This window comes from Vigna umbellata, chromosome 4, assembly GCF_029865625.1.
Source record: "Vigna umbellata cultivar VRB3 chromosome 4, Vumbellata_1.0, whole genome shotgun sequence".
Lineage (NCBI taxonomy): Eukaryota > Viridiplantae > Streptophyta > Magnoliopsida > Fabales > Fabaceae > Vigna > Vigna umbellata.
The window spans coordinates 17,014,236-17,037,824 of record NC_142168.1 but is presented as its reverse complement, the minus strand read 5'-3'; the positions used below and the strand labels follow the sequence as shown (position 1 = coordinate 17,037,824).

Below are 23,589 nucleotides of genomic sequence, written 5' to 3'. Positions count from 1 at the left end.
AAGTACTTCCCACAATCTAAAGTCAACAAATGGAAGCAAGAGATATATTCTTTCAGAAAAGGCATGGAGGAGACATTAGGTCAAGCATAGGATCGGTATAAAAGTTTGTTGAGAAAGACTCCCATGCATGGCTTTGATGAAGCAGTAGTAGTCCTACTTTTCCTTGGAGGTCTTGGTTCACAAACCAAGTTGATGTTAGATGTCTCAGCTGGAGGTAATATTAAATGGAAGACTCCAGAGGAAGCAACCGAGTTGATAGAGAATATGGCTACTAATGATAACGAGTTGCACAGTGAAAGAGGAACTCCAATTCAACAGAAAGGGGTTCTACAATTGCAATCCAGTGATGCCTTGCTCGCTCAGAATAAATCATAACTCAACAGTTGGAGAATTTAACAAACACACTTACACAATTGCCAAAGGAGCTAAAGGGAGTTGCATAGGTTCAACAAATGTGTGAATTATGTGGTGGTGACCAATGCGCTTTTCCAGTGGAGGCCTTGGAAGATGTAAATTTCATGGCCAATCAATTTCCATACTGCCAAGGTAATTACAACAAAGGGTGGAAACCTCACCCAAGCATGGGTCAAGGTCAAGGACAAACTGGACAAGTTGGGCAATTCAAAAGGCCACAGTAGCAACCATCATTATGGCAACAAGTGTCTACACTCAATGAAAGATCAACAAAATTGGAAGAAACTCTTCAATAATTTATGCAAGTAACTATTTCCAACCATAAGAGCATCGAAGCAGCCATTAGAAACTTGGATGTGCAAGTAGGCCAAATAGCTAAAAAGTTGGAAGATATGCCTGATAAGAATTTTGGGGCTAATACTGAGGTTAACCCTAAGGAAGAGTGTAAAGTTTTAGTGAGTGTGGATGTTGAAAAAGTTGAGTATGAGAGAAAAGAAGAAAAAGAAGAGAGAATAGAGAGAAAAGGAGAGGATGAGAGTAAAGAGAAAGAAGAGAAGAGACAAGAGAAAAAAATTGAAAAAATTCTTCCTTATCCAAAAGATTGTGAGAGAATAGAGAAAGAGAGACAATATGGGCATTGTAAAGATATCTTCAATCAAATGGATGTTGATCTACTTGTGAATGAAGCATGGCAACAATTTTCAGCTCAGGTAAATCATATGAATCAAATCTCCAAAAGAAAAAGATATATATAGATGAGGAGATTAATGAGTGCAAAGCTGTAAAGAACCAGGAAGTTTTACCATTCCTTGCATTATATGAAAGGAAAGGATAAGGAAAGCCCTACTTGATTTAGGGTCAAGTGTCAATTTGATGCCTTTATCTATACTTGAGCGAATTGGAGATCTTAAAGTTAAGCCAACAAAGATGAATTTGCTAATAGCGGATGGATCTTCAAAGAAGCCTTATGGTGTAGTGGAAGATGTTATGGTTTGTGTAGGCAAATTACAATTCTTGGTGGACTTTGTGGTGATGGAGATGGAGGATGCAAGGATTCCTATTATTCTTGGAAGACCGTTTATGAAAACGGCCAAGGTCATAATTGATGTAGATGAAAGAATTATAGTGCTTCAGGATCAAGAAGAAAGGGTGGTTGTTGATGTCTTCAAAGAAGAGCAGCAGATGCAAAAGGAAGAGGCTAGTCATAAAGCTAGATGTCAAGATGTACCCATGACTAGCTCTAAATATGCAAACTCGTACTTCAAAGATAAAAATTGTTTCTTGTCACAGGTTAGGGAGGAAGAAAAAGATGGCAAAGGAAGGACGGTTCATGATGACTTGATGCAAGCACAACCCAAACTTGGTAAACATGTAAGATTGAAGAACAAGTTATGGGTTGTGAAAGACTATAAAGAGAATGGAGTGATAGAGATAGAATCCCCATATTCAAGAAGAGTCAAAGAGGTGGACCAGAAGCAGTTGATGAGTTGGTGTGATGACAAAAAGATGAACACCAACATTAAAGATGGAACTTGAACTTTACTAGGTCAAGCTAGTGACGTTAAAAGAGCGCTTGCTGGGAGGCATCCCAGTGATTTAAAAACATTGATTTCTTTAGTTTTTATTTTTTTTTAATGTAATTTTATAAACTTTGGACATTTTTATATGTTGAGACTTTTGGTTATAGCATCTACTGATGGATGCTAGGTGGTTAAGTATTTACTGAAGGATACTAGATTTGTTACAACTACTGATGGGTGTTAGTAAGAAAGGTTTGCACCTACTGATGGGTGTTGGTGGATTTTGGGTCAGGCTCGTGACGTTAAACAAGCGCTACCTGGGAGGCAACCCAGTTGATTGACTTTATTTTTGTTTGTTTGTTTTGATTCTGCTTTAGTTGCATGATAGGGATTGAATGTTTGAGTGAGGTAAGAGATTAAATGCTTGGAGTGAGTAAGAGGGATGAGTATAGGACACGTAGGGCAAGCTAGGAAGAAGGAGAGCAAGTCACGCAAATGCCGCTCAGCGGTAATTTCCGTTGAGCGGTAACACTGCAGTCTTGGGGTTTTACTATTTGGTCCATTTAAGCTCAACGAGAGTAGGGCCCATTAGGGTATTTTTATATCCTAGGGTGTGGTTTTGCTTCTATTTTCATATCTACCTCTTCACACACACTCTCAAGCATTTTTCTAACAGTTCTCTCCACTTTTCCCTCTTCCCCCTTTAAAAAATCTCACTTTCACTCACTTTCTCACTAGGGTTCCATTCAAGTTTGGGGTTTAGTGAGAGCACTACAATTGGGGGTTGTTTTCTTCAAATTCCTAAAGCATTTTTCATTCATCTAGCGTCTCCACCCAAGTAAGTTCAAGGAATTTTAATTATAGGGTTCTTGAAAGCATGAATTTATATGGACATAGTAGTTTATGCATGACTCTTTAGGGATTTTGATTTTTATGCATGATTTGATTAATTAATTGCTGTTTGAACCGATTAAAATGCTTGATTTGGGTTTGGAACTAAGAAGATTGCATGTGGGTGGAGAATAGGACTTTCAAAAAGAGGTTTTGAAAAATCTGCAGAATCCCCGCTCAGCGGAAATTTCCCCTGAGCACGATTCTGGCAGAGTTGCTTTTATGGCTCTTTTGCTTGCTAGTTGAATGTGCAGGTTGCGCTGAGGGGCTCTATTTGCCCTCAGCGGTGGTTTGGCATGGTTTTGGGGTGTTGTTTGTGGTTTACTAATGAATAACAACATGTCTTTTGGTTTTATGAATTGTGTTTGATGTAGGGATGACCTCCTCCTCAAGCAAGAGATTCAAGACTACTGCTTCCAAGAGGAAGGATAGGAAACCAGAACACGCCCATTCTAGCAAGTTCCTTTCTCGCAAGCATGAGAAGCACTTCAAGATTGTCCAAGATAGGAGGCTCCTAATGGAAAGGAAAGCTGGACTGATTCCTAATTTTGCTCCACAATTTGGAGAGCAATTGGTGAGCAGGAATTGGAGATTAGCCACATACCCTGCACCAGCTAACATAACAATGGTAAAAGAATTTTACACCAATGCAAGGAGGTTGGGTAATCATCCTGATGAAGACTACTTGAGCTATGTTAGAGGCCACGCCATTCGGTATGATCCTGACTCTATCAACAGATTTTTAGATACTAAATTGGTTGGTGAGCAGTGTTAGTTTGCTTTCTGCATGGAGGAAGGAACTGATTTTGATGATGTGGAGAGTGTTCTAATGTGTACCTGGAGGACACTTCCAGAGCAACAAAAATGATGCAGTAGTGAACATTAAGAGGACTGATTTAACTCCTTTAGCAAAGTATTCGATGGCATTCTCTCATGCCAACATTCAGCCATGCTCCCATGTTTCAGACATCACTGTCAGCAGGGCACTTCTTCTATATTGTGTGATCAGAGATATGAGCATTAACATTGGCCAGGTGATAGGCAATGAGATACAGGTGTGTGTCAACACTATGAATAGCAAGGCACCTTTGGGACATCCCTCCTTGATTACGCACCTGTGTGAGGTAGTTGGGGTGAATACTTCTGCCCCATCATTTGAGAGGCCGAGAAAAGCTATTGATGAGGCCTACTACAGATAGTACTGCGAAGGTGAGGAGGCAGCTTAGCCAGTTCCACCACGCCGTCCTCACAGAGGCAGAGGACTAACACAAAGTCAGGCATCTGCAGAGACTCATGAGGCAGAACCATTTCAGATCAGGGACATGTACATGTCTCTTATAGATGCCCAGATGCAATCCATCCACAGAGGGCAGGTGGCCACAGCTGAGATGATCATTGGGATGTATGATACACCCCCAGCACACAGGTGGACCATGGATGAGTTTCATAACATGGTGGCATGGCTAGAGGAGCACGCCCAAGGCAGTAGAGCTGGAGCAGCTGAAGCTTCAGCTATGGAGGATGATGAAGATGTTGATGATGAGGACGCATTTGAAGATGTTGAGGATGATGAAGAGGAGGAAGACACAGATGACGACACAGGCTAATGAGGAGCTGAGATAGCATTTACTGATGGATGCTATCAGCACTAGAGCAGGATCTTTTTTGTCTTTTGTTTTAAATCTGTTGAACTCATTTGCTTCTGTTTGTAGAATATGGTTTGATGTACTCAATTTGAAACTTTTTTGTTATGATGGTTTGCTTGTGACTTTTGTGTGATAAGTAATGTTTGATGATGCTTTGATATTGATTGATGTTGAGAATGTGCACATTATATGCGGAGATACAGGTGGTTCACAAGATTTGTGAACAAATGCATGATGTTGTGATTGTGATTATGATGCTAAGCAGAATGTGTATGTGGAATGGTTAAATAAGCCTATATGTGAGGTTTTGAGATTCAGAGTTTTGATTGAATGTTATCACATTGAAAGCATGAATGACTTTGCCCAGGTTTTCTATGATTGAATCACTTGCTTGTATGTGTCATATGATCAGGGCCATGTGTTGGTAACCCTCTTTAGCCAAAATGCATGATTCTAGCCCATTAAAAGAGAACACTACGTGTTCTATCCTTTGAACCATTAGCCTTGAACATGATTTGAAAACCCCTTTTGAAAAAGCTTTATCTTGAGTTGAGTTGAAGATGTATAGTGGTATTGATAAATGTTCAAGTTTGGGGTTGTTGGGGAGTCTAGAAAGGGAAAATAACAAGCATTAAGCCAAGAGCTAAGCATGTGAAAATCAAAAGAAAAAGGAAGAAAAGAAAGAAAAAGAGAAAGGCTCAATGCAAAAGAAAGTTGGGAAGAAGGAAGAATGGTTTTGCTTAGATGATTCACTTGACTCAAGGATTTTGTAATCTAGAAAAACCAATTTTCTTGTTAGCCCAGCCACATTATAAGCCATTGAAAAGTCCTTGTGATGACACTTACTTGTGAATGAGTTTGATTGTGATTAAATGAAAGGAAAAGTTAATTCATGTGACATTGTGATAGTAGAGTGAATGAGTGACCTCTTATACACTTGTGTGTTTAAGTGAAACAATTTTTCTGGTGAGGACAAATTCCATGAGCACATAATTTCATCTTTAACCTAAAATAGCCACCTTCGTTGGCTTGGAGAGCAAGGAGAAATCCTCTTCAATAGGAAGGAGACAAGTGACAAAAATCCTCTCAAATGAGAGAGTGACATGTGGCAACTACCTATGGAAAAACTCTCCATTCCTAGAGTGACACATGGCCACTAACTAGGAGGAAAACTCTCCAATGGGAAGCCTCCACATGCCATGGACAAAATCTTTCTCCCTTGTCCTCCAAGCTTAGCCAGAATCTTGACTCCTTGGTCGATACACCCATTTTGGATGTCCAAGCATAGTCAACTTTGGGTCTTTGCCCTTTGTTTACTTGTTTGGTCAAAATCCTATTATACTTGGCCTAAAATACAAAACCCAATTGAAATCCTATACTACTAGGCCTATAATACAAAGCCCATATAAAATCTAGACTAGTTGGCCCAAAATACAAAACCCAAATAAAATCCAGACTACTTGGCCCAAAATACAAGGCCCAAAATTATTTTTACTCTACTAAATCTTCATGATGACTTAAGATGGTCCAAGAGAAGGGGTCTAGGTCCATCTTCTATAGATGCCTCCAACTCTTCATGAATGTGCTAGGTTATGACAAGGGGTATGTCATCATCCCCGCCCCTGTGAAATGAATTTTCGTTCAAATCTTCAACATGGGCTGGCAACTTCCTTTTCTTTATAATCTTCAATTCTTCCTTATTTTTCCACCAAGGTCAAATACACATTTTATAACAAAAGTTAGAACAAGTTTTATAACAGTGAGCATATGAAGGATATAGCTCCCAATAAGGATACACCATAAATCAAATGAATGATTAAGGTCTTGGAAAGTAGGAGCATTTTTCTTGAATTTTATTTCCCACACAAGGATGCTTTGGGTTTTTTCTTGTCATGCTTCTAGAGGTAGATGGCAAGGAGACCTTTACACTTTTACTAAAGCTTTTGGCCCTTAATATCTTAATTTTCTTGTTGGGGGCATTCTTGAGACTTGTGCATCATGCTTTGACACTTAGAACAAAAGGTGTCTTTTATTTTCTTTTTAGCTTCTTTTTATCTTTCTTTTTCTATTTTCTTTGTCATTTGTGCTTGATCCTCTTCCACTTGAGAAGGTGTGAGAGGATGAAGTACAAACTTCTTTTTATCGTGAGTGATGGTTATTTCATTGGTGTGACCATTATGTAGAGATTTTCTATCAAAAAGCCAAGGTCTTCCCAATAAAATGTGTCAAGCATCCATAGGTACTATATCACATAGCACACTATCGTCATAATTCCCTATGGATAGCTTAACCATCACTTGTTGATTAACTTCCAATTCCTTATCCTCATTGATTCATTGAAGTTTATAAGATTAGGATGAGGAAAAATAGCTAATCCAAGCTTGTTAACCAACCTAGGGCTACAACAATTTGAACATGAGCCACTATCCACAACAAGGGAACATGTTTTGTCTAAGATTTTACATCTAGTGTGGAAGATGTTATCTTTTTGTGTGTGCTCTTGTGAACTAGGTTGATTATGGAGAACCTTTTTTATCATAAGAAGTTCTCCCTCACAAGGATGGGCATCCTCACTTGCGCTTTCTTCTTGTTTCTTTGCACCACGTCTCTCACTCTCACTTTCTTTATCTTGGCTACTATATACATCAATACCCCTTAAGATCATGGTCTTTTTGGTGGGGCATTGTGATGCAATGTGACCTCTAGAAAGACACTTGAAACACTTAATTTCACTAGTGCAAATGTGAGATGATGTTCCCACCCTTGGCCTCTCTTTTTCTTTCTCTTCTCTCTTCTGCCTCCTTAGATTCCTAGAGAGTTCTTCTTCTACCACTTGCTTACCCCCCCTCTTGTAGTCTTTCTTAACACTAGAGTTAGAGTGGAAAACTTTAAAACCTTTTCTTAAAACTTGTTGCTCTACCTTAATGCAAATTTGTACCAAGTCATTTAAGTCTTGGTAGGGCAAAAATTTCACTCTATCCCTAATCTCAAGATTAAGCCCACTTAGAAATCTAGAGATGTGGTCTCTTTTTCATCCCTAATTTTCGCCCTCAATATGTAGAGCTTCATTTTTTTCCTATAGCTCTAAATACTCATGTCTCTTTGTTGGAGTCTTTGGAGTTTGTCCATTAGCTCCCTATGATAGTATGAGGGAATGTGCATTCTTCTCATGGAACTTTTCAAGTCATTGCAATAGATGACTTGGAGAAAACTAGAGAGTCTTATCTCTCTCACTAGGGAGGTCCACCAATACATGGCATTCCCTTGGAAACTCAATGTGGCCAATGTGACCTTTCTCTCCTCACTCACTTGATGGCACTCAAAAAGTTGTTCAACTTTCATCTCCCAATCTAAGTATGCCTCAACATCTTTTTTACCATGGAAATGGGGGAGGTCTACTCTAACCTCTCTTGGAGTGTGCTCTCTATCATGAATTCTATGTGGGTGTGGTTCATAGTACTGCTTTGCAAGCCTATTATCTACCTCTTGGTGTGTGAGTTGAGTTGAAGTTTTAGAACTCCGCCTTGTATGACTCCTACTTCTCTTTATTTCCTCTTAGGCTTTTTCTTGTTTCTCATTAAGGACTCTAAGTTCTTCTTCCAACTTAGCAATATACTCTTCTCTTTCAATTCTTTCTTTATCTTTGAGAAGAGTTTATTGCCTTTTCCAAATTTTAAGTGACTTTATCGCTTTTGCTAAATTTTTCAAAGTGGGTTTTACATCCTCACTAGAGTCGCTTACAATTTCATAGGAATTAGTCTTAGACATCCTTAAAGGTTTTGAAAAAGATGCAATGTAACAAACAAATACTTAAATTTCAAATAAAGTTCCTTAAGAGACTTAAGGAGGCAAAAGACACTGAAGTTCACTTCCAAGAAAGGGAGGTGAATCACAATGGATTTCTTAAATACCAAACCTTTCCAAGCCAAAGTTTACCTTAGGCACTCTTGAACCAAATTTTTCAAAGGGAACTAAAGTTTAAATTAAAGTTGACACATACTAAAATATCACAATTAAAGAAAACAAATAAACTAGCTATGCGGCCTAATGATTAAGTTAGAAGAAATTTGGTTCCTCCAACCAACTAAAAATGAAATTTACTAAGAAATAAAGGTTCTTGTTAGGAGATGGGATTGAGAACCAAAGAATACCCCAAGACACCTAACAAAGCCGTGAGTTATAAGAGAAAAAAAAAGAAAGATTACAAAGCCAAAAAAGTTACAATCAAATCAAAGCTTCCTCCCAAGATGTTTCTCTCCTTTCTTTTTGGCTACCACTCTAGACTTCTATCTCCCTTTGGGTCTCCACCACCTAAAAGGATACCTCTAAGATATTGGATCACCTCACAAAGAGAACCTACACCACACAAAGTAACCAAAACCGAAATTGTGCAAGAAGAAACAAGGAATAAAACAAATAAAAAGGTAAAAAAAAATAAAGGTTTTGCAAGAGGAATTTAATTATGACAAAAAAGCTAATAAATCCAAGAAGACAAGAAATTAAATTTTAAGAAAGAAAGGTTAGCACTCAAAAGAAATCTTAATGAAAGGTGTTAGAACAGATTCACAAAAGGAAAATTAATAGAAGAAAAGTGGGTGATTCTTGTCTTTTGAAAACTTTGAGAAAATGGGGCACTAAGGCCACTCTTTTAACATCATAGTGAAGACTTTTAGCCACTGTAAAATTGAAGAGAAAAAGGCCAAAAATAGTGAGCAAAACGTTCCAAACAGATTGAACAAAAACAGTGGTAGTGGTCCAAGCACACAATTGTTTTCAACACTTGTTAGGCTCTCTTTTGGTACTCTTTTGAAGCCTTATGCTTAAAAGCTTTTATCACTTCTTTTTCCACTCTTTTAAGGTGCAAAATAAGACAACCATGCACTTGGAACAGAGGTGATATATGGGTTTTAAAAGCCACAAAGACAAGAAACACAAAATAGGAAAGAATCCTACTATAATCAAAATGAAGTTGAAAACTAGAAACGTCAATAGAATTTTTTTTTTAAGATCTTGCCAATGATCTAATGGAAAGTATGAATCCAAAACATCAAAGATAAGACCCTCAAATGGTTGTATATGGTGCAATTTTTCAAACTAAGTTACATAGTTCTTTTGATGATTTTTCAAAGTTTCAACTAGGAAATAAAGACATCAAAAGGACTAAACATGACTCTAGACAACATGGAAAGATTTGAAACATAAAATGACTCAAACAAACATATATTGACCAACAAAAAACATTAAGGAATGACTCAAAAAGGAAAAGGCACAAAACAGTAGTTAAAACTACCAAAACATAACTTGAAAAACGCTAATGCCAACATTCTAGCAGCTTTGACCTTTGTTGAGTATTTTACTCATAACTTTCTCCAAAGAAATCCAAATGAAATGATTTTTTTTGTTTGAAACTAGACTCATGGGCTTTCATTTGAGTATATTTTACGTATTTTTTGGCCAACTGGGCTAGGTGCAGTTTAAGTTTGAAAATCGTCATAGTTTACTACCAGAACAAATGATATGAAAAAAAACACAAGACAAGTAAGGAATAACATCAACAACACAGAACAATAAAGGATAGACAAGGACCAAAAGACAAGAATCCTCTCAAATGAGAGAGTGAATTGTGGCCACTACCTATGGAAAAACTTTTCATTTCTAGAGTAACACATGACCACTAACTAGGAGGAAAACTCTCCAATGGGAAGCCTCCACATGCCTTGGAAAAAATCTTTCTCCCTTGCCCTCCAAGCTTAGCCAAAATGTTGACTCCTTGGTTGATACACCCATTTTCGATGTCCAAGCATAGTCAACTTTGGGTCTTGGCCCTTTGTTTACTTGTTTGGTCAAAATCCTATTATACTCGGCCTAAAATACAAGGCCCAATTGAAATCCTATACTACTAGGCCCATAATACAAAGCCCAAATAAAATCTGAACTACTTGGCCCAAAATACAAAGCCCAAATAAAATCTAGACTACTTAGCCCAAAATACAAGGCCCAAAATTATTCTTACTTTACTAAATCTTCATGATAACTTAAGATGGCCTAAGAGAAAGAGTCTAGGTTCATCTTCCATAGATGCCTCCAACTCTTCATGAATGTGTTAGGTTGTGGCAAGGGGTATGTCATCAAAAGGGGACATGGGAAACGAGAAATGGATGGAAAGGGGAAGGGAATAACTTCTCACCAGAGCTTTTCATTGCTTCACCAGAGTCTCACTGGATTGCCTTACTGTAGAAGATGACCCTTTATGATTGCTTCATGAGAGAGAAAGGAGAGGAACCACACATTGTGAGAGAGAGCACGTACAAAATGAAAACAAAAATGGAGAGTAGAGAGAGAATGAAAATGAAAATGGGAGGGGTATTTTCATAAACGAATTCCTATCACTCTTGCACATATAATTCGTTGTTAACATATTGGGATCCAGCTAAGAATTCGATCCAAGCACCTATGTCGTCAACATCATTACATTAGACTCTTTCTTTCTTTTCTTTTCTTTTTCCATTATAAGCCTCCCAAAACGTTATTAATTCACTATGGCAAAAAGTTAACAAACAGAAGGTTTCCATTCATGGAATAATTTGACTTTTTTCTTTCAGTATCATTTTGCATGGCATTAATAGTATGTGATATTATAAGCTTTCATTTGATAGAAGTTGCAACTTTATTTCTCTGATTGCTTGAAAAGTGGACTAATATTTTTTAACATAAGTGAAGAAAATTCATAATTTGACATATCACGTCACAAAAACACAACAAGTCACAGAGTTACACTATAGAAGCTAATGAGCTCACTTCCCAAAAGCCCCAAAACATTTTAAAAAATCATGCTCTGATACCACTAATGTAACATCACATTTTTTTACCAAAAGAAATATGAAATTTAAGAATAGAAGCTTTGTTTATTCGAAACATCATTCTTGTCCAAAATACTTAAAACGAATTTTAAATATTAAAACTTAAAACATTTTTCCAAATGCTTTCCGAAAACAACCAAAAGTTTCCTAGTGTGTCTCCTCACACTTATACGTATTCAACTATATTTGTATCAAACTTTGTTCCTGTATAACACACACGTTATACGACCATCGCACAAACACAAACAAGTAGGGGTGAGCTAACATGCAAAAGATCATTCATAAAACATGTATAAATATATTACTTCACATAAGAATGATCATGGGGTCATTCACTTGTGGGGCCTCTACTACTCTTACAGAGTCATTGTCAATGCAATACATCATGTCATCCACAAGATTAGTCCGTCAACACTTATGTCCAAAGAAGGCACATAGACTAGGATCTCATGTCACTCTCACCACACAAATCATCCTTCTCTACTTGAGACTAGATGGTTATTAAAGTATGAGGATAACCTCCAACATCAGGACTTCCAACATCAACGTGTACACTAGTCCATTACAAACATAGAATCTCTTTGCAAGACCCTTGACCAATCTCATATCATGTTCATATTCATCAACCAATTAATCATGCAAATTTGATCTAAATTCATGTTCATATCTTAACTTAGAATAGTTTTCAAGTCAATGATACAACCATACATACAAATCAATAATACAATCACTCAAGATTTCACTCGATTTGATCAAAGATTATTAACAACTTAACCAATTGAAATATTACAGGGAAGCATTTTTCTAATTGTAGACATTTAATCAATGATCTAATCTGATCAAAGTAAATAAAAACATGTTTAGAATATATGGTAAAATTTTAGTTCAATCCAACGGTTAATGAAACAGAAATCTTAATTTTGCCTAGATGATCCAAAAATAGAATTAAGGTGGCGTTGAGTTCCCTAAGAAGTATAAAACTAATTTCTCTGTATTTAACATTTAATTACAAATCTGAGCGGTCAAAGTGAATCAATATGTGTTAAAAACTACATATCCAAATTTTAGGTTAATCTAACGGTTAACTAGGTAGAAATTGAGGTTTTACCGAGAGAACTTAAGGACATAGATAAAGTGGTGATCAAGTTCCTCAAAAATTAGAAATTAATAACCTTAATCACATACCTCATCTTAATAATCTGAACGGTAGAAGTAAAGTAATAGATCTTAGGAATCATAAATCAAAATATTAGCTTAATCTAATGGTAAACGAAGTGGAAATTGATGTTTTACTTATATAACTTAGAGCTAGAAATAGAGTGATGATCAGTTTACTCAAAGAAGAAAAATTAATTCCTTAATAATCTGAGCATTCAAAATGAAGTAATATGTCTTATAAACCATATATCTAAATTTGAGGTTAATCTAATGGTAAATGAAGTAAAAATGGATGCTTTACCGAAGTAACTGGAAAAATAAAAAATAGGGAAAGCATAGTCTAGAAAGAGTTAGCTCTCCCTACCTCTTTTTTAGAATTTGTGCTTAGTCCAAGAATGTTTTTAAACCCATGTCCCTAGTGTCACCACACATAACTACCATATGAGCTATCACAATTTCTTGTTTTATTTACCACTTTTCTTTCATATAAATCTATTCATCACATTTTTTATCCACAAAAAATTACTAATAATAATAATAATAAGAGAAAGTCATTACTATTTATTATTAAGGTAATTATTTTCATTGGTCTTACATTCTTCGTGTAGCTCAAAAATCATTTTGAATCAACATAATCAATTATTATTAAACATAGTGGACTATTTACGAATTAAAATCTCTTTAACATAATTTATTATTGTCTAAATTAATTGATAATTCGTAAAACATGTAAAAATCACATTTTGATAAGGATAATTGATTTTTTTAAATATAATCAATTATTTTTTTAACATAATTGATTATTTTTTATCATAATCAATTATATTAAAAAAAACATAAAATTAGTTTTTCTATGCAAATTTACTCAAAAGTATATTAGAGATTGATTTATGCTTTACATTTTGAAAAAATTTAGATAATGAGTCATGGAGAGAGGAACCAATAATGTATCTTCACATATATAAATGTTGTAATTGGTTTGTATATAGTATTTGATAAAGTAAAGGAATTAGGTGTTATATATATATATATATATATATATATATATATATATATATATATATATATATATATATATATTTTCGAGGACTTTAGTTCGATACTAATTTCAATGCTACTGAATGAACTAAATCAATTCAACGTAGATTCTTATGGAGTGTACTAGCAAATTTATATTTTTCAATATGAATTAAAGTGTTTATGAGTTCATTACCAAGATCAAATGGATGAAAAATCCACTTATATTATGAAATAGAATCACAAATATCTTCAAATTAAGTTCTCTCTTAACATAAATTTCAATCAATAATTTGTGCATTTATCTTCAACAATCATATTTTTGGTATTTTTTTTAAAGATTGTGGTAGATGGCTCAAAATATAAAATGCAGAGTAATAGATGAATAAGAGAACAGAGATGAAGGTTTTCAACAATAAATCGTAGTAAAGTAAATTACTAAGGATAGAAAAACAACCAGTAAAGTAAATCAACAAAAGTTATGACCTAAATTGCTACAACAACACCAGATTAACCATTTTTCTTGTTTTTGGTGTTATCAAACTATTTGAAATTATATCCACAATTTATCACCCTTTTTTACATTGAACTACCTATTTATATTTTTTCCATTTATTTTGAGAATAACTTAACAAATAAAATAAAAGTAAAAATAAATAAATAAAGTAATTGCCTTAAACTATCCATGTTGTGCCAAATGTTCTCTTTATTTCCATGTTTTGTAATAATTATTGTATATAACTTCTCTCTCTATCTAGTTGTAGTCTTTGCCCTTTTGATCGCCTGTTTTTTATGTCTCTATCTTGATCATACTTTTTTTCTATGTCTTTTTGTCTTAACTCGATTTTTATTTATGTTTTTTTTCTTGATCAGGCTTTTCTAGATTTCTTAATAGTACTCCCTCAGTTCCATTCTTCAATTCTACTTGTTTCGACACATTTTTTTTCACTATTTTACTCTCTTTAACCTTGTGTGTCGATTTACTTATTTATTCCTTTGACTTAATTTATTTATTGATATCCTCAACAACATGATATATTTGATGTGAATTGAGCAAACTTATATGTTTGATAAATAACTTATGTGAATGACATTACCAAGATGGTAATTGGACTTGACTAAGATATAATGTGCATTGAGTACATATATAAATTTCACAAATTCCTAAATTATGCACATGGGAGGGAGTATTGGAGACGAGAAGTTGACAAGGGTTCTTGCATTATCCTCATTATAGTAAATGGAAGGAGTTGCATTAAAACCTTGTGAACTACTTGGTTATTAAGATGTAGTAATACCTCTTTTTTTCTAGATTGAAGTGTACTTTAATTCAAAAGTCCTTTGGAAATTTCTTCCAGCAACTTAATCACTTCATGTAAGACTGCAGAATATCAATCCTACATTTGCAACGTATTAAACATCTATTCAAGAAGAAAAGGAGAAAAGAACTAAAAATCAAGTACGATTGTTTTATTTATCAAAACTAAGATTTAATTTATCTAAAGAATGAATTATAAGGTTGATTTAGTGATAAAAATTTAAAAAAAAATGTGAGAGAAATTGTGAGTTCAATTTTCCTTATTAATATTTGGGGAATATAATAGTTGAAATTACTGTTATTGTTTAATGGAATTAATAACATGAAAATAACAATATTTGTTTTATCCATTTACCTTGTCCAAAAAATGTTGAAATAAAGTTGTTATGAGTCTGTATTTTCTATTTTATTATTTTATTTTAATGAGCTAATAACATTTATATTAATTTTAATTTTATATGTTTTTAAAATAAAATGGTTTGTATTTTAAAATTTAAAGTTTAACTATGCAAGGGTTTCACTCATCACAATTACACTCTCATTTTGTTAACCTGCGTTCCTTCCCTTCCACATTACACAATACATTTATTACAAATAAAAGTAAAATAAAAGCATAATTTATATACACCAAATAAAAAATTCTTATTCTCATTATACATTACCAAAAATTATAAATTATACTATAATTACGATATTTATACACTTAAATTTGTAGTTTGTAGAATAAGAAAAGAAAGGGGGTTATGGAATATATTTTATTTTTACTTCTGCTTGAAATGTTTTTCTTCATCAAACAAAAGCTATTAATCAATCTTTTGGGCATAGCATTAAACCTAGTTCATCACATAACATTTCCAACCATGCTTCAAACCTTGGTTTTCTGAAACAAGAAAAGCAATAGTAAGTGACACAAATAGTATTGGAATTTCATTACAAGACAATAATCATGAATTCACTGAACAAAGGTCTGGTTTTTAATGAAGAGAGCTTTGAAAACTAGAATCTTTGAAAGGAATGGAAGTACTAGCTTCCCTCAAAAGAAAGAACAACACAAACCGTATAGGCATCATCCTCATATTTAGGACTCACAATGAAAGAAAAGAATAATACTTCACAATTATGACCAGCCAATGATAGAAGCCTCAAATATCATTTTTCTGTTTGGATACTTATTACAAAATCTAAAACTTTTTATTTTAAATTCTGACACCACATTTTTTTAATCCTTGTTCTGGAAATATTATAGCAGCAACATAATAGATGGACCTGGAATTGGGACTCAAAATCACCAAAACTAGAGATGACGTTGCTTCCATCTCTGAATATCGATTAGCAAAAGCAGGACCTGTTTTTCAATCTAGAGAAACAAACACTGCTTTCATCCTCACTGCTCATCTCAAAGGTCAGTCTTGTAACATCTTGCATAACTCATTTAGCTTTTTAGCAGAGATCACAATTATTCTTCATGATATACAATCTTGCTTGAATCAGGCAAAACTATTATGATGGCAAAACCCTCTTTCAAATCATTTAATGCAGTTATATACTTAGAATTCAAACTTGAGTATCGGTTATGTAAGAACAAGGCTTGTAGGATTTGAAGGATATCTGTGATCTAGCATATAAGTGATAAGTGATGTACTTGTTTGTCCTTATTTTCTTTTCACATTTTTGTTCTTTTATTCTTTATGGAATAAATCATAGTAAGTATCCAATGAAAACAGGTTTTAAGAAGAATAACATTAACATCAAGATTAGTGAAGATGGTAGCAAGATATCAGTTAGTGGAGAGAAGCCTGTTCAGAATATTTTGATGATGGGATGGTTAATGCATAGGAAAGAGGTTGATGTTGCAGGGTTTAATAAGGTTTTCAAAATTCCTGATGGGGTGAAATTGGATGGGATCAAAGCCAAGTATGATGAGGAGGAATGGATAATGAACATTGTCATGCCAAAATTGGTTAAAGGAATTTGTGGGGTTAAGATTGAAGAGATCAAGGAAGAAAAATCTGATGGAAGGAGATCAGAACAAGAGAAAATTGAAGGTGATCACATTCCTAGTGCTGTTGGAGAGACAAGCCAAAAGGGGTCTAAAGAGTCTGAAGTTCAGGAAATGGAGGAGAGTGAACATTCTATGGAGAAGAAGGAAGAAGTGTCTCACAAGATACTTGATGATTCCAACAGGAAAATAACTAAGGATACTGTACATAAAGAATTAGAAGAATCTAAAGTTGGAACTGATGGTGAAAATGGAGATAGTTTTAGAGAAGTTGGAAAGGAAGAATATGAAGTGAAGAAGACATCAGAACCAGAGCAAAAAGTTGGAGTAGCCACCTCACAGAAAATTGGAGAAGCAAGCCAAAAGGAAATCAAAGAATTAAAGTTGAAGAATGAGGATGGAAGAGTAAAACCATCAGCAGAGGGGAAAAGTGTAGATGAAGGTATGCCTAAAGACATTGGAGGAGATACAAGACAAGATAAAGAGTTGAAGGTTCAAGAAATGGAGGGCAATGAAGGTTTTGTAGAGAAGGAGGAGAAAGGACCAAGTGAAAATATGCTTGATGATGCCAATGCAAACATAATTGGAGAGGTGATCCAGAAAGAAGAAGAATCCAAGTCAGAAATCAAGGAAAGAGATGGAGAAAGTGTGAAAGAAAATAATGTGAGAGCAGGACATAAAGGAATAAAGATATCAGAAATTGAGCAGAATGTAGGTGCAGATGTCACACAGAATATTGGAGATAAAATCCAAGGAGTATCTAAAGATTCTGTTATAGAACAAATGGGGGGAAACAAAAGTATTGTAGAGAATATGGAGAGAGAAGAGCCAGAAGAGATGGTTGTTGAAGCCAATGTGTCTACTGAAGGAGAGACACTTGGAGAGTCAAACCAAAAACAATTTGGAGAACCGAGTTCTGAAACTGAGGATAGACTAAATGAAAGTCTGAAGGAAAATAGAATGGAAACAATGAAGGCCCCACAACTTGACCAAAATGTAGATGATCAGATTCCTGCTAACATTGGTGGTATAAGCCAAGAAGGATATAAGGAGTCCAGGATTCAATGGAAGAAGAAAACTAAAAGCATAAAAGAGAATATGGATGAAGGGAAATCTGAAAAAATTCCAATTCAGGCAAGTAAGGATGGTAAAAAGCACATATATGGCAAGAACATGCAAGAGAACATTAAAAAGCCTAGGATTCAAACAGGGAATAAAGATCATATTCTGCCTAAGATTGAAACTGGGAATGGAGATCAAGTATATGATGGAGTAAAGGCTGGTAAGGAAGAATTTGATTTAATGGAAATAAGAAGGAAAGAATTTCCTCAGAAGTTACCAAAAGGCACAACTGAGGATGGCAAAAGGTTGAGTGTTTCAAAAATGCAAGAAACTGAAGATGTCAAAGAAGCAAAGATCAAAACAAAATGGAAAGAGAATGAATATTTGGTGGATAAGGATGAAGGTGAAGAACTCAGAAGGATGCACAAGGAAGCCAAAAAAGACTTGGCAAAAAAGACACTGCAAGAAAATGAAGATGTCAAAGAAGAAATGTCCAAAAGAAAAGACGAAGGGATTGAAAAAATTGAAGATAAGGGTGAAAGGAAAGAACACAACAGGTTGTATATGGAAGCGAAGGACTTCAAAAAAGAGAAAATACAAGAAAATGAAGATATCCATGAAGCAATGCTAAAAAGAGAAGGCAAAAATAATGAACATTTTGGGGATAAGCGTGGTGAAAACCCCGAAAGGATGCATATGGAAGCAAAGAAGAACATAGCAAAGGAGATAATGCAAGAAACATATGGTGTCAAAGAAGCAATCGTTAAAGGAAAAGGAGAAGAGATTGGAAATTTTACTGATAAGGGTGAAGGTGAAGAACCCACAAAGATTATTACGCATGCAAAGAAAGAATTAACAAAAGAAACAGAGCAAGAAAATGAAAAAGTAAAAGAAGCTATGCTCAAAACGAAAGACAAAGAAATTGAACATTTTGTGGATAAGGGTGAACCCAAAAGCATGGATGTGGAACCAAAGAAGGGCTTAACAGCAAAGACCATGCAAGAAAGTGAACATGTCAGAGAAGCAATGGTCAAAGGAGAAGGCAACGGTTATAAATATTTTTTGAATAAAGGTGTAAGTGAAGGACCCGAAAGGATGCATATAGAACCAAAGACGGACATGGCAAAAGACAAATTGCAAGAAATAGAAGGTTCCAAAGAAGCAATGGTGAAAATAAAAGGCAAAGAGATTAAAAATTTTGTTGTTAAGGATGGAGGTGAAGAAAACAAGAAGATGAATATGAAACTAAAGAAAGAGTCAACAAAAGAAACAAAGCAAGGAAGTGAAAATGTCAAAGAAGCCAAGGGGAAAATGAAAGGCAAAGAGACTAAATATTTTGTAGACAAGGGTGAAGGTGAAGAACCCAAAAGCATGAATGTGGAAGCAAAGAAGGAAGATGATAGAGAATGCAAAGATTGTGAATGTTTTGTGGATAAGGGTGAAGATGAAGAGACCAAAAGGATGCTAATGGAACCAAAGAACGTAGCAAAAGAGACAATGCAAGAAATAAAAGGTGTCAAGGAAGCAATGGTCAAAAGAAAAGGCAAAGAAATTGAAAATTTGGCTGATAAGGATGAAGCTGGGGAACTCACAAAGATGCTTGCGAAGTCAAACAAAGAGTTAACAAAAGAAAAAAAGCAACAAAGTGAAAAAATCAAAGAAGCTATGGTCAAAAGGAAAGCCAAAGAGACTGAATATTTTGCTGATAAGGGTGAAGATAAAGAACCCAAAAGCATGTATGTCGAAGAAAAGAAGGACTTAACAACAAAGACTACACAAGAAAGTGAAGAACCCAAAAGGATGCATATCAAACCAAAGGACATAACAAAAGATACAATACCAAAAACAGGTGTCAAAGAGGCAAAGGTCAAAACAAAAGAGAAAGAGATTGGAAATTTTGTTGACCAGTATGATGGTGAAGAACACATAAAGATGCTCGTGAAAGAGTTACCAAAAGAAAGAGACAAAGAAAGAGAAAAATTCAAAGAAGTTATGGTACAAAAGAAAGTCAAAGAAACTGAATATTCTATGGATAAGGGTGAAGATGAAGAACCCATAACCATGCATGTGGAAGCAGAGAAGGACTTAACATCAAAGACTATACTAGAAAGGGAAGATGTGAGAGAAGAAGTGGTCGAAACAGAAGGAAAAGATTATGAATATTTTGTTGATAAGGGTGAAAGTGAAGAACTTAAAATGACAAATATGGAAACAAAGAAGAACACGGGAAAAGAGTCAATGCAAGAAACAAAAGGTGCAAAAGAAGCAATGGCTAAAAGAAAAGGCAAAGAGATTGGAAGTTTTGAAAAGGGTGAAGAAGATAAAGAGACTAAAAGGGTGCATGTGGAAGACAAGAAGGACTTAACAACAGTGACAGTGCAGGAAAGTGATGGTGCCGATGAAGGCAATGAAAACAAATGCTTTTCGGATGAGGGTGAAGATGAAGAACCCAACAGGATGTATATGGAAACAAAAAAGGATTTTAGAGAAGAGACATTGCATGAAAGTGAAAATGTCAAAAATGTGAAGGTAAAAAGTGAAGGCAAAGACATTGAATATTTTTCAGATAAGAGTGCAGACAAAGAATCAATAAGGATGCTCATGGAAACAAAGAGAGACTTGACAAAAGAGGAAATGCATGAAAATGACGATGTCAAAGAAACTATGATCAAAAGGAAGGGCAAAGAGATTGAGTATTTTGTGGATAACAGTGAAGGTGAAGTTGAAGAACCCAACAGGATGCATATTGAAGAAAAGAAAGACCTAGCAACAAAGACAATGCATGAAATTGAAGATGCCAATGAAGTCATGGTCAAAAGAAAAGACAAGGAGATTGAAAATTTTGGTAAAGAATCCAAAATTAGGGAAACAAAGAAAGACTCAACAAAAGTGACAATGAAAGAAAGTGATGATACCAGAGAAGCAATGGTCAAAAGAAAAGGTAAAGAGGTTGAACGTTTTGTGAATAAGGGAGAAAAACCGAAATGGATGCATACGGAAGCAAAGAAGGACTTAACAACCAAAACAAGAGAAGAAAGTGAAGTTATCAGAGAAGCGATGGTCAAAAGAGAAGGGGAAGAAGAGATGGGCTATTTTCTGGAAAAGGGAGATGAGAAAGACATACCAAAAGAGAAAATTCAGATAGTTGAGAAGATTAAGCATGGAATTACGGATAATGATCAACGAAATGTACTAGGAAAAACTACTGAAGGAAAATCCGAAGTACCATCTGAAGAGGGTCCCAAGCTGGTGGGGGAACAAGATGGAAGTAGAGGACTTAAGGTTTCAAACATGGAAGACCCAAAAGAAATTATCAAAGAAGAAATGGCTGAAACAGAAAATTTAATGGAAAAGGTTCAAGGGCAAAAGTCTAAGAAGGGCGAAGAAGCAAGGAGAGTTATTCAGAAAAACACAGCAACTGAGATCTTACAGAAAGAAACTGAGGAGTCCAACAATGAAAGGAAGTCCAGAGAAGGACCAAATGTACCAAACAATATGGTCAAAGTCGTATTTGAAGTGTTGGGGACTTTTCAGGCAATGCTTCCCAAGAAGGTGATGGAAGCAATTGGCCAAAATAAGGATAAGAATGAATATGTTACTGTGAAGTTGAAAGCAGAGGGGTCTATAAAGATGCATGTTGAACCAATTGAGGCTTTTGATGAGGATGAAACTGAAGAAAGAAGCGAGAAAGAAGTTAGAAAGCCAGAACTCAAGTCTACTGACCAAATAAGTGGGAAAGAGAATGTTGATTTTGGGGTATTTGATGGAAGAAAGAGACCACAATTTCTAGAGATAGGAGAAACACAAGGCGCAAAAGAAGACAATGCACAAATAGAGGAGTGTGCGAAGAAAATAGATGGAGATCGATCTGAGAAGATACAAGTTGAAGAAAAAGGACGGAAGTCGTCTCAGTCATCTCAGAAAGGAAGAGAAGGTCCAAAGATCCAAACGATGGTAAAAGATCAACATCGTTTGCAAGAAGAAAAGGAAAAGCCCTTGGGAAAAACAACAGCAGCAGAAGATAAGAAGCCTAAAATGGGGGAAATAACTCCAGAGTTTGAGAAGGCTAGTGGATTCAAAAGGGCTGCAGAAAATTCGCATGAAAGTAGCAAGAGAGAACATCAAATAATGACTCCAAAGAAAGAAGTTGAAAAATCAAAGAAGGAAGAGCATTCTCCTATGCCTACAGCAAGCCAAAGAAAAGAACCTCTTGAATTATCACTGCCAAGCAAGGACTACAAAACTTCAAAGATAGAGGAAGTACAACAAAAGGAGGGAAAAAGAACCATGCATTTACTAGAAGCAACCTTTTCCAAAGAAGGAGAACTTGCACAAGCCATAGCTACACATTCAAAAGAAAAAAGTGAGATTGATGAGCTGCAGGTAAATCAACTACCATCTCCATCTACAGAAATGGGGAGTACAGAACCACGTGAATCAGAAAAGTATGGTTTGAAAGAAGATGGCTATAAGGCTGTGAGTTTAGATCATATGCAAGAAGGAAAAGATGAAACGGATGAACCATCAAAATTTCCAAGTTCATCTTCCACTCAACCATTTGAAGTTGAAGGAAAGGATAAGATAAATGCTAGTTGTGATGATGAATCTCAAGATTCAGACACGGACTCTGAAATAGATGGGGAAACATCAAACCAAGGTGAAACAGACGAAGAAGTTGTACAAAGAGAGACACCACAGCCAGAGTCCCCTGAAGATCAACAATGCACCCACAAAGCTCTGGAAGAAAGCAATGGAACACATGAAATAGAAGAAGAAAAGACAGATGAACAAGGAGATGAATCCGATCAGGAAGAGTTGGACGAGCAAAAAGAAGGTGAGGAGGAAGCCATTGGAGGGAACAAGGACCAGAAAAGGTCAAAGAAACTTATCATTTCCACCATCATAGCAGGATCAGCCCTTCTTGCTTCTGGAATATTTCTTATCATTCGACATAGAAGATCCATAAAAGGGTAAGTATGTGTTCATCAAATCTAGTTTCCACTTTTCTATGTGAAGAGAATCTTCCTTAGTGTTCCTGTTTTGCTCTCAGTGCTAAGTGATATTCAAAGTGAGTTGAAGTTTACATTTCTGCTCAATTTTTGAACTCCTGAGAATTCAACGGAGAAGAATATGCAATGGCGTGTTTGCTGTGTACATGGCAACACCTTTGTTGTTTGGGTAAGCAAATTGGTACGCATGACTTGGATCTTCTCATGTTTTATGTAATGAGAAAGAAAAATGTATATTGGCATGATTAACCAAACTTACACAATTAACAGTGGCTCTTGTTGTAGTCCTAAAATGATTTGCAAAAATGTTATCTTTAAATTTATATTTTCTTCATCATTTCAATTGATTAACTATTTTATGTTGGTGTTATCATAATTCATAGTATTTATCATTTGTACTAAACGATTTGTCACGACATTAGTAAACAATCTTCAGTAGATGATATTTTTTCTTCCTTCCATCAGACAATATAAGACTCTGATTGAACTCCAGAATTGTCTATTGAACATGATTTAGAATGAATCATAACACATGAGAGCAATACTGCAATTAGAGCAATATTCCAATATTAGACCCTGATTTATAACATTGTTCTTATGACATCAGATTCTGATGTGCTTGAAATTGGAAATGGAAGAATGAGCGCGCACGAAACAAAATCGTGTCTTGTTCACAATTTCAGCATTAGCTAAGC

General features: G+C 35.2%; 1 protein-coding gene and 2 pseudogenes across 1 annotated transcript; 2 read left to right on the top strand and 1 right to left on the bottom strand.

The window, feature by feature from the left end:
- Positions 1–806: 806 nt before the first annotated feature.
- Positions 807–1,950, top strand: LOC148199361 (uncharacterized; annotated as a pseudogene).
- Positions 1,951–6,522: 4,572 nt separating this feature from the next.
- LOC148199360 (uncharacterized) lies at positions 6,523–8,239 on the bottom strand (annotated as a pseudogene).
- A 7,845-nt stretch (positions 8,240–16,084) lies between these two features.
- On the top strand, positions 16,085–23,225 carry LOC124831776 (uncharacterized). Its single transcript, XM_088111866.1, has 3 exons — positions 16,085–16,226; positions 16,549–22,855; positions 22,936–23,225. Exons 1-3 carry the CDS (start codon positions 16,085–16,087, stop codon positions 22,943–22,945), a joined length of 6,459 nt encoding a protein of 2,152 aa, XP_087967992.1. The 3' UTR covers positions 22,946–23,225.
- The last annotated feature ends 364 nt before the right edge of the window (positions 23,226–23,589 follow it).

What these genes read in the sequence shown, in the direction of transcription:
- LOC124831776 (XM_088111866.1), top strand. Translation starts at nt 16,085, where the DNA reads ATGGACCTGGAATTGGGACTCAAAATCACCAAAACTAGAGATGACGTT. An exon ending in CCTCACTGCTCATCTCAAAG is followed by an intron (nt 16,227 to 16,548) that starts GTCAGTCTTGTA and finishes CAATGAAAACAG; the next exon opens with GTTTTAAGAAGAATAACATT.